Source organism: Gigantopelta aegis, chromosome 6, assembly GCF_016097555.1.
Source record: "Gigantopelta aegis isolate Gae_Host chromosome 6, Gae_host_genome, whole genome shotgun sequence".
Classification (NCBI taxonomy): domain Eukaryota; kingdom Metazoa; phylum Mollusca; class Gastropoda; order Neomphalida; family Peltospiridae; genus Gigantopelta; species Gigantopelta aegis.
In genome coordinates this window covers 80,703,921-80,715,374 of record NC_054704.1, presented here as the reverse complement: position 1 = coordinate 80,715,374, position 11,454 = coordinate 80,703,921, and the positions used below count along the sequence as shown (strand labels likewise).

The window sequence follows — 11,454 nt, the reverse complement described above, 5'->3', positions numbered from 1 at the left end:
CAACGGGTTTTCTCTCCCAATATCTGTGTGGTCCTTAACCAGGTCCTATGAAATATAAACATGATTAACGTATTAAATAAAGTATTTCTTCCTTGTTCCATGGTATTCCTCGTCGTGGTGCAGGGGTGGCAACATTCGTATGGGTTTCCCTGCGAGTGGCGAAAGAATGAAAGAAATGTTTTATTTAACGACGCTTTCAACACATTTTATGGTTATATGGCGTCAGACATATGGTTAAGGACCACACAGATATTGAGAGAGGAAACCCGCTGTCGCCACTTCATGGGTTACTCTTTTCGATTAGCAGCAAGGGATCTTTTATATGCACCATCCCACAGACAGGGTAGTACATACCACGGCCTTATATACCAGTCGTGGTGCACTGGCTGGAACGAGAAATAGCCCAATGGGCCCACCGACAGGGATCGATCCCACACCGACCGCGTATCGAGCACGCGCTTTACCACTGGACTACGTCCCGCCCCCTTGCGAGTGGTGAATGCAGCACATTCAGTATTTCTTGAACATTTTAAACATTTGTTCTATTAGCATCTGTGATAATATTTTCAAATATATTTTTCGTTTGATGTTGATAATTCGGTGCAATATTGATTTATTTAACACTGCTTTCATGATCTGACCATAGTGTTTATTTTTATCCTTTTCATATTTAATATTAATTTGCTTCATAGTGTCTTGTATAGCTGTCTACACTGTTTTTATTAATAATTTTGGAATCTTAAATTGATGTTGATCATGGCGTACCTTTGACACCCAATAGCCGATTTTGCTTCTTTATGTGTGTGTGTATGTGTGTGTGTGTGTGTATGTGTGTGCGTATGAATGTGTGTGTGTGTGTGTGTGTGTGTGTGTGTGTGTGTGTGTGCTTCACTAATTCATTCTTCCTTCTTTGTCGAGCGTTCAAACCGGAAAGTCCAATAGCTTGGACACATGATACTGTACACCGCAGATTCTTGTTGTGTCTAAATAGTTTCTTTTTCAGGATTTCCATCTGAATGCCAGAAAGCTTTTTCTCTGATCGTGGTAGGTGGGACAATGTTACAGGAAGGAGTCCACTATTTTGGGGGAGGGTGTGTGCCACAATGACCTGTTCCAGGTTCTCCCACTTGGAATTTGGTGTTATGTAGTAAAATGCACTTGGTGGTAGTTTAGTCAGCTTCACCATCTCTTCAAAGTTGGAAGTAGCTGTCTCTGTTGTTATGGTCCGGGTGTTGTTGGAGCCATTGTTTTAGCATATTTTTCGCGTTTTACGGTAACCTTCTCCTTGCAGGAGAGTTGTGGCTCATCTACAACCATGTTGGACCTTTCTTTGCTAGCTCATCTCCTTCCTCGTTTTCTGTGTTGATAACTAATTACCATCTTTTTTCTCTCTAACCTGTGACACATGAGTCATTTATGCGATAACTTTGAAGACTTCAGTATTTTTATTTTATACACATTGAAGCACAATTTCAAACACTGACGTAGAAGGGAGGGAAAGGCGGAATAGCCAATCTAATTAAAATTAGCTCCACTATTACATGTGGATCTAACAGCAGTCCGTTGGAGCTCATGTCCAGTTGACCTTTCATTCGACCAATCAAAACCTTACTTGCAAAATCATGCCAGTGATTTGAAAACATTCGGGATTATGCCGAGGGTATACGAAATGATTCGGGTGAATTACGACGTATGCCGGAAACTAATTGCAAAATAAAATTTTATATAAAATTTGTTTCAAGACGAAAAAAAAAACCCCGTGATGGTATAGCCATAAAATCTGTTTATACTAGTATACAATCCAAAGTTTATTACTGCACTTTCCCCCTGGTTCGCTAATTGCATAGTCTCGCCCGATATATTTAGAATTTGTATGCTCCCGAATAACGCTATAAAAGACGAAGTGTAATTGGTCGATATTTAAATTGTTATTTATAAATGAAATGTCACCTGAACATGGCAGTCCATGCAATGCTATTAGATCTACTGGCTAGACCCAGTAGAGCTAATTTTAATCAGATTGGGGAATAGCCACTCGCCAGTCACATCTGTTTTTAACCACCTCCTTTTATATTGGCCTGTCGCCCCATAACATGACTGCCCTTCCCCCAATGTGGATGGACCCCCCCCCCCCCCCCCCATATAAAACCATGACCACGCTATTGCAAAACCTAAAAAAAAGGAGTACTAATCAAAATTATACCCTGGTGATTTTCCAGTCTTATATATTATTTATGAAAATCCCTGAAATAAAAACCATAAAACTATGTCAGTATTATCATGACCTGTTACGGTATTCAAACAACCGGTACAAAAAATAACTATAAATTACCTGTTATAGATAGAAATATGAGATGTATTTACAATTTTACTGCAAAACATATGTAATTTGAAACAGACTATAACACCCAGGTTGATATTGATAGCAGAAATAATACACCTGTCCTTTCCAATACAATGAAGTTCAATATACTGCTTTGTCAGATTAAGATTTGAACAAATTATTTATTAGCACATTGATTATATGGATACAGAAGTCATTTTATTGTTAGCAAATTTATATAATTATTTTAGTTATTTGATTTAATATGCTGGACTGCTATGCATTCTTACACTTAGTACTTGTGATTTCACCTGTCAGGTGTAATCAATATCAACCTGGGTGTTATAGACCGTTTCAAATTACATATGTTTTGCAGTAAAATTGTAAATACATCTCATATTTCTGTCTATAACAGGTCATTTATTGTCATTTTTTGTATCGGTTATTTGAATACCACAACAGGTCATAATAATACTGACACATTTTTATGCTTTTTATTCCAGAGATTTTCATAAATAATATATAAGAATGAAAAATCACCTGGGTATAATTTTGATTAGAACTTTTTTTTTTTTTTTTAGTAGTTTTGGTTGTCAAAACTCCGTAAATGGAAAATTTTTCGCGGGTTTTGTCTGAAGACATCAACTATTTAATATCCATTAGCCAATATTTCATTTACCTCTGTGCTTTAATGTTGATATTTGTCAGAGTCCCGCACCTCCATATTTGGAGGCAGCATCGCACTAGAATTAAAAACAAAAGAAATGCTGCTTGATGACACATTAACAATAAATACACATTTATTTTGAAAAGTTGTAATTGCAACATGTTTTGTAGAAATAACGTGTTATTGCAAAACTACGTTTTAAGAGGACTACAGATCGAGTTATATTTGGTTTCCTCGGGCCAGTTAACTAAAATTAACATTCCAACTACCGTATAAAAACAAAAGTTGAAGATTGCATTTTTACATTTCAATTATTTATGGTTTGAAAGAGAGAGAGAAAGAGAGAGAGAGAGAGAGAGAGAGAGAGAGAGAGAGAGAGAGAGAGAGAGAGAGAGAGAGAGAGAGAGAGAGAGAGAGAGATACAGACAGAGAGATGGTTTGAAAGAGAGACACAGAGAGAGAGACAGAGACAGGGACAGAGAGAGAGAGAGAGAGAGAGAGAGAGAGAGAGAGAGAGAGAGAGAGAGAGAGAGAGAGAGAGAGAGAGAGAGAGAGAGAGAGAGAGAGAGAGAGAGAGAGAGAGAGAGGGAGAGAGGTGTCAAACTGTTCAACTATAACGTCGCCTGTATTACCAATTACATATTTGTAGCATCAGTTATTTGTTTTTAATGAAAGACAAAAGAACATTTACAAAGCATCTAAAATAAGAAGAATAAATCTTTAATAAATAAAAACATATTATTAGCCAGGAAATGACTTCGTGAATATTAATAACTATAAAACATCAAGGATAAAATGTCTATATATTTTTTATGAATGTCAACAATAGGCTATATGTATTTATAATTTAGAACTATAATTTTTCTTTAGGACGGATTATATATCTTATACTGATTTGCAATGCAGCCTGTACTATCTCAACAACAGTTTCAGTTAATTTATTTTGTTTTGAGCGTTCCTTAAACCTTCAAAATAATATCATCAGTCGGCGATCTGGAAAATCTTAATATTCCCGTCACACTGGGTGATGTACATGAAACCGTCCTGACCAAACACGACACTGGCTGGAATAGTGCAGCCATTTTCTGCCGACAGAATCACTTCGGGTTGTGAACCATCTTCCCGAGTCCTCACCAACCGTCGGTGATCCATATCTCCATCCACGATGTAGATGTGTGCATTCTGGTCAAATGCAACGCTCCAAGGTTTAGTCAGATCGATTTCAAATTTGCACGTGTAATTGTCGGTTTTCTGAAGAAAAGCAACAGAGCCGCCAAAAGAACAGCAGGCTAGGAGTAAGTCCTGCTTGTGATTGCAACATAGTCTCGTGTTGTACACGTCTGGGTCGATTTCAGTTTCCATCGTCTGCAGGAGATCGCCTTTAAGGGAGATAATATCAATGTGTACATATCTCTGCATGATCCCGTTTGGTGTGTAGCTGACGGCGATCTTACCAGCGGTGATGTGTGCGATGCCTTGGTAATACTTCTGGAAGTAGAGAGTCTTTTCAACCAGCAGATCGGGCTTCACCTTTATGAAAATGATGTCTGTGCCACCAGTGACAGCCACTGTGTTGTTTCCCACCTCGGCCACGCAGCAGGGATCAAACGACAGATCCATCACACTCGGGTAGTAATGGTCGCCATCTTTAGCGAAAGCTATCAGGCACGAGTTCCACCCGTCTGCGACAACAATAGACTCATCTGGTCGGACCACTGCTATGTCCAGCTGGTGTGGTTGTAAGGTTACGTCTGCTGGGGGTCTTTCAAGCATTCCGACAAGTTTTGTAGAATCTGTACTGCTCAGGCGCTGACCGATATTCATCACTTTAGATTCCTGAACCGAGTGGAAAGACTTATTTTCCAGAGGCAACTGTAAAGTCTTGATTAAAATCGGTTTGGCGTAAATCTCTGTTTTAATTGCTATTGTATCAGACTCTGTTTTGATTTCTACTCTATCAGAAAACAGCTGTGGTGTTAGACGGAATGTGTTCTGTCCAGTGACATGAGCAGATTCTGGGGAAGGTTTCATCTGTATTTCTCTATTGGCGTTCTGAGTTTGTAGCTTGCACACGACCTCAGATGGACTGTGACGAAAATCGGTATTTGTAGAACCTTTTCGAAAGCTTGCATCAGATTCAGATCCAGAAGAAGTCTTATTCAACGTAGCTGTAACATACGGTCGGCTTTCACTTTTGGTTCCCTGTAATCGGTGTCTGTCCACAGTTTTGCTGATCTCTCCATTCATAATCACAGGTTTAACCGCTGAAAACGCTGATGGCCTCTCGTGTTGATGATCAGGGTCCTTAATAGGATATACTTTTATAGAGCTGTCACTTTTGACACATCGACGTTCTCGTTTTTCTTGTTGTCCCGGTAGTACCAAAGACGGCAGTAAATTGAATTTAGTTGGAATCGGTTTCTTAATCTCCATCTCATTCTGATCGTGTTTTATGAACACATGTTCAGTATTATGTCCTTGTTGATGTTTTGGAAGATGCACGCCATTCATCTCGCCGTCCTTGGCAAACCCTAAGTCATCACCTGCTATCTGGAAACGAACACTGGCATGATGTTCCTCGACGAGGGAATTGTATTCCAGTGGAGTACTCGCAGATACACCATGGTTAGTTAAATTATCGTAGAAAGTTGGTGACATGTTAACATCTCCCACAGGACATTCCTGTCGGTGTTGCACTTTTGACCTTGATGACCGTTCTTCACAATCATATGGTTGCTTTGCCGTGGATATTTTATCTCTGGCAAAGTGAGGTGTGTGCGTCTTTTCAGAAAGCTGCAAGAGACTATCTGTCGCATTTAACATGTTCATCGAGCCATCTACAATTGTTGCCACGTAAAACAATATGGACTCCATCGACTTCTGGTCATGGCTGCAAACACGTTCTAAACTGTCCAGTATTTTTCTGGTTCCATGTTTGATCGCCTGTATGGCGTCTGCTTCACATTTCAGCACCTCTTGTTTTATTGTAGAATATACATCTTGCTGCATTCCTGCATTTGAAAGCATTTCATTTCGTGTTTCTGAAATCTTCTTCAATGCCTTTAGCATAGTCTCTTTGTGTTTGGTGACCTTTCGACGCCTTTCTTCCAAAGCATCCTGTAATGAACACAGATTTCTATTGCAGTCCCTGTGGCGACCAACGACGCAGTCACTGCATGCTGGCTGGTTGCATGTCTTACAATAAAGATCCATTACTTTATTAGGGTGAATACTGCAGTGATTCGTGTGGAAAGTTCTCGATTCATTTTCAGAATTACCTTCAACGAAAACAGAATCTGGCCCCATACTATCCAATCTCAGCGACCCCATTGCTACCGCGTGTTTTGTCTTATTGAATGACATACCGTGTTCTGAAACGTACTTTGCCCAGTTCGTGTTCCTTGTATTTGTAATGGATATATACTAGCTTATCTTAGAAATAACGGGTTTCTTGATATGCTGGCTGAAGAGGGTTATGGATCTGGAAGATATAAACAAAACACAGAGGATCAATGGCTGTCAAGATAAAGGCTGGCAGTGTGGTAAAAGTAAAGAGGAGACATGACTGTATAGAAGAAGAAATTGTTTTGTTTCGTTGTTTGTTTTGTTTTGTTTGTTTGTTTTGGTTTTGTTGTTGAGTGGTGGCGTGGCGTGGCATGGTGTGGTGTGGTGGTGGTGGTGGTGTGTGTGTGTTGTTGTTATTGTTTTTTTTTTTTTTTTTTTGTTTTTTTTTTACATTAGGCCTTACTAGCCATTAACATTTACATTTAATTTGTTTCGAACATACTTTCCAACATTAAGAACAACTTGTAATTTCATAATAATCACATTCAGACAATAGCAGTGTGTAGTACGTAGTCAGGCCTGCAGACAAGTGTGTAAACAAAACAGCAGTAAGAGATGGCTGATATGCACTTTAGTTTACAACAGATAGGAATACACATAACAAAGGCTTTGGTAAACCTTTATTAATCGTTGGGTAAATGATAGCACGCGAAAAAACAAAAACCAGGGTCACTAGGGGATGTTCCTGTGATCCACATGTGATGCTTTAATAAGCATTGCTGCAAAAGAGGACACCTTTGACTTGGTCTCGCTGCAGCCAGTGCATCACGACTGGTACATCAAAAGCCGTGGTATGTGCTATGGAATGGTGCATATGAAAGATCCCTTGCTGCTAATCGAAAAGAGTAGCCCATGAAGTGGCGATAGCGGGTTTCCTCCCTCAATATATGTGTGGTCCTTAACCATATGTCCGACGCCAAATAACCGTAAATAAAATGTGTTGAGTGCGTCGTTAAATAAAACATTTCCTTCCTTCCTTCCTTTAGCTTGGTGTTTTGGGAAAACTAATAAGCATTTGTCTACAACGAGTTGAAAATCATGAAGGTCAGAAACAAAATCATTATGTACAGTGAAATGAAGATTGGAATGAAGTCAAATCTGAGTAAATTTGAAGAGTGTTAAGGACATGCAAATAATATGGCAAGTATGTAATGAAAAAGATTTGATATACAACAAAAGATTGTGGACAATGTATGTAGTACACGCGAGACCCATATCAAACTGGTTTAATACACTGGGTTATACAGTGTCAGGTCATACCAAGTTTCTCTTTCATCATAACTGTTTTATTCTTGAAAACACACACACACACACACACACACACACACACACACACACACACACACACACACACACACAGATATATATATATATATATATATATATATATATATATATATATATATATATATATATATATTATATTGTTAACACACATGCATTTACATGATCCTTTACTACTATTGCGTGTCAGAATTACTCGTAAAGTTTTGACGTTAGTAACTCAAACTTTGGTTTATTTTTATGATCATTTTAAAACATAGGCCTTTGTGATGACACATTACTGGGAAGAGAATCCTCAGAATACCAGTTTCTGGATGTTGTAAGTAGCCTAGTATACGCAACACAAAATGACACAACAAATGTAAGAAATTATCTGTTACCCTAGCTGACACTTTGACTTATTCGTCAAGGTATTCACTATACAAAGTAAGACATATACAATTTAAGGCTGAAATGAGAAAAATATATGATGTTACTGTACATATATAAATAATATATAATAAATAACAACATACCTATGTTAGGCATGACCATGTTGGTGGTTACGGACGGCGTAACAGTCGAACTAAATGATAATGCCAATGCCACATAAACAGCGCTCCATACCAGTCGACAAAAGGTATTTCCAGACAAAATTCAAACTCAGAAAGGATCTAGAAAGGCGAAGATTTAATCACCCACATATTGGTGCATTCAGTCTGCAAAGACGCCGTGCTTTACAACATGCAGACGATTCATATACGGAGCAAGGCGAGGGAACCACAAAGCCGTTGACGTTAGGCATGCATAGGTAGAAAAACACCTTTGTGTGCTTGTGGAATATCACCATTAACGTATTGAACCGGGAGTACTATTTAAAATAGAACATTAAATACCGGTACATACTGGAAAGTAATAATTGGTTAAGGCACGTTCACGAAGTACGACTTGCAGCAACGAACTTTCGAATTATAACTTGTTTAAGATTACTCATTAATGTAAAAAAAAAAAGTAGCATGTTTTAATCTTTCCAACTCCCTCATAAGTTGTATTATAACTAAAACAAATTTTGAATTTTGTTTTTGCCACACGGTCACAGTGTGTTAAAGGTCGTTCCTGCAAGTCACCACATCATAATGCACCTTTAATGACGTAGGTTATCTATTTTTTCCTTATGCTTTGAATAGTAAACTGGGAAGCTTGCGTTATAGATTGTTTGAAGGGTTAAACAGACGCATTACATTCAGGAATACACGTATATGATTAATCAGCTGTTAACTTGAACAGTTAGGCTGTTTAAAAACATGCACAAACACCACTCCTCCCTTTTCTCGTCCTCACCACAACAAATTACATCTTTCTTTTTCTTCTTCTATTTGTGTGTGTGTGTGTGTGTGTGTGTAGATCAGTCGGTAGAGTGCTTGCCTGAGGTGCCTTTGTCATAGGATCAAACCCCCTTGGTGAACCCGTATTCTCTGATTGAATATTTCTCCAAGTCCTACCCAATGCCCTACGACTGGTATATCAAAGGCTGTGGTATGTGCTGTTCTGCCTATGACAGAATTACCAAATGTTTGACATGATAAATTAGTCAATGTGCTCTAGTGGTATCGTTATACAAAATATACTTTGACTTTATGTTAGATCGATGAGCTGTAGCTAATTTTGAGGGTAGAATGATGGAAATATATGGTAAAAAGGTCTCAGGTTAGCACATTTTGCCCGTCTGTTTCCCGAATTTGAGGTTTGCTTCAACACTAAGGGACAGTTGGCCCCTCCCCCCTTGCCTCCCTGTCTCGTACGCTTATGAACAAAGAACAGATCTTAAGGCAAAACCACGCACTCACATACTCGCATATAAGCACGCACACATGTACACACGAGCGGACTCGCTTTTTTGTTTGTTTTTACAACAAATGCCATTTTGAAAATAATATGTTATTGTTTTTTAAAACGAAAATGACCAAAAACATGCATATATGCATTTACCCTAAGGATTCTTACACGATATATGTATTAAATGTTAATCATTACTTTATTTAGTAATAGACTAAACAAAATCGCTCAAAGGGACATACCCTAGTTTTTAAACACTAAGGCATATTTTTGACTATTGTAGCCGTATTTGTTAACTAAAATTATACTTTACTTAGATTTTATGGTTTAGATTATCAATTTCCGTACATTCGAAGTGTTTTTGGTCGTCCTGGTGTTTTAATATCAAAAAATGCATTTCTCATATTTTTAGAAACGCACGTGCGTCTGAGAAGTAACAGTTATGGAGTCGAGTGTTAGTCTATTTTTAGAGAGTATTTCACCATTTTAAAGTCACAGACTGTAAGATTAACTAAACTTATTGTTAATTTTCACAGGTTGAAACTAGGGTAAACTTTTGATAATTCTTCGCTTGTTTTGATCACAAATGACGTTTAATAATTGTTTCAGTAAACTTTGTCACAATACATGCAAACATCTCACACACTGAAATTTTTGTACATGTATGACAACTAACAACATACGCATTCGGCTTAAATTCGTTACACTTTGATTCGTACCGGTTACAGCGAAAGAATCAGCCGTTTGTTTGACCATATTTGAAGAAAAATTCTCAAAATATAAACTACCCCTTAATTAATTTTGTTACGTATATTATTAATTATCAACAGTATGTAAATCATTTCATTTATTTCATTTCAATATAATTTTTGTGTGCTTATATCCAATTATGGTTCAAGCACGCTGTCCTCAGCTATCTAGGCTGTCTGTCCAGGACAGCGGTTAGCTGTTAGTGGTTAGTGAGAGAAGAGGGTGTAGTGGTATTACACCTACCCATTGAGTCGTTAAAACTCGCTCTGGGAGCCTTTACCGGGCTGCGAACCCAGTACCTACCATCCTTATGTCCGATGGCTTAACCACGACACCACCGAGGCCGGTTTATGTAAATCAAGACCAGAGAAGATAAGACGCATTTTAAAGGGTAGCAACTCTACAAGTACTACTGTCTTTAAAAATTATTATTTAAAAAAATACAGTTATTCCCCTTACTTGTAGTCATACCCGTAGCATGTGGCCTCAGACCACAATTAATTTCGCTATATGTTTCTATATAGCCTTAGTGTCTATAACATTTTTTATTAATATCAGCAGGCCCGTGAAGTTTTGTATGTACCTTTGCCTGCATGGGGGACACATACCCCGAAAAGGACAACCCCTGTTGTCCAGCTCTTTCTCCCAGCATATTGGTTTAAACAGACACACCCTCTAAACCAGGCCGGAGTACACCCATTTTACACAAAAAGCACTACTTTTGCATGGGCCGGAATTACCACAAACAAATCTTCAATGTCAACAAGTTACACATGTTTACAAATTACATGCTATCCCCTGTCACTTCAGTCAAACAGTTGCCACTTCATAGCTGTCTGCCATGAAATAATCACAGTCAAACAGCAGACTACTTGCGCGGTCAAATTTCCGGATTTTCGACAACCAAATGGGAAAATAACTGTAATCTGAGGCCATGTGACGGATGGTGCATATAAAAGATCCCTTTCTACTGATGGAAAAATGCAGCGGTTTCCTCTCTTAGACTATATGTAAAATTTACCAAATATTTGATATCCAATGGCCGATGATGGGTGGATCAATGTGCTCTAGTGGTGTCGTTAAACAACACAAACTTTAGTATGTGACGGTGACGGTGACGGTAGCACTCCCTGAAAGCTCGTTCCACGAGGAATACGCGCTTGTTCAGAGCAATGATACTATATTTTATAACGTTCCGAATTGATGCAAAGCGACTGCAGACCAATGTATCTCTTCCACATGAATGTAAACTATTTCACCACCCACAATA

General features: G+C 38.3%; 1 protein-coding gene across 1 annotated transcript; it reads right to left on the bottom strand.

Annotated features, from left to right (window-relative positions):
• Positions 1 to 3,527: 3,527 nt before the first annotated feature.
• On the bottom strand, positions 3,528 to 8,623 carry LOC121375984. Its single transcript, XM_041503733.1, has 2 exons — positions 8,135 to 8,623; positions 3,528 to 6,471 (listed from the first exon to the last, which is right to left on the bottom strand). The coding sequence occupies exon 2, from the start codon at positions 6,351 to 6,353 to the stop codon at positions 3,972 to 3,974; it is 2,382 nt and encodes a 793-aa protein (XP_041359667.1). The 5' UTR covers positions 6,354 to 6,471; positions 8,135 to 8,623; the 3' UTR covers positions 3,528 to 3,971.
• Positions 8,624 to 11,454: the final 2,831 nt, after the last annotated feature.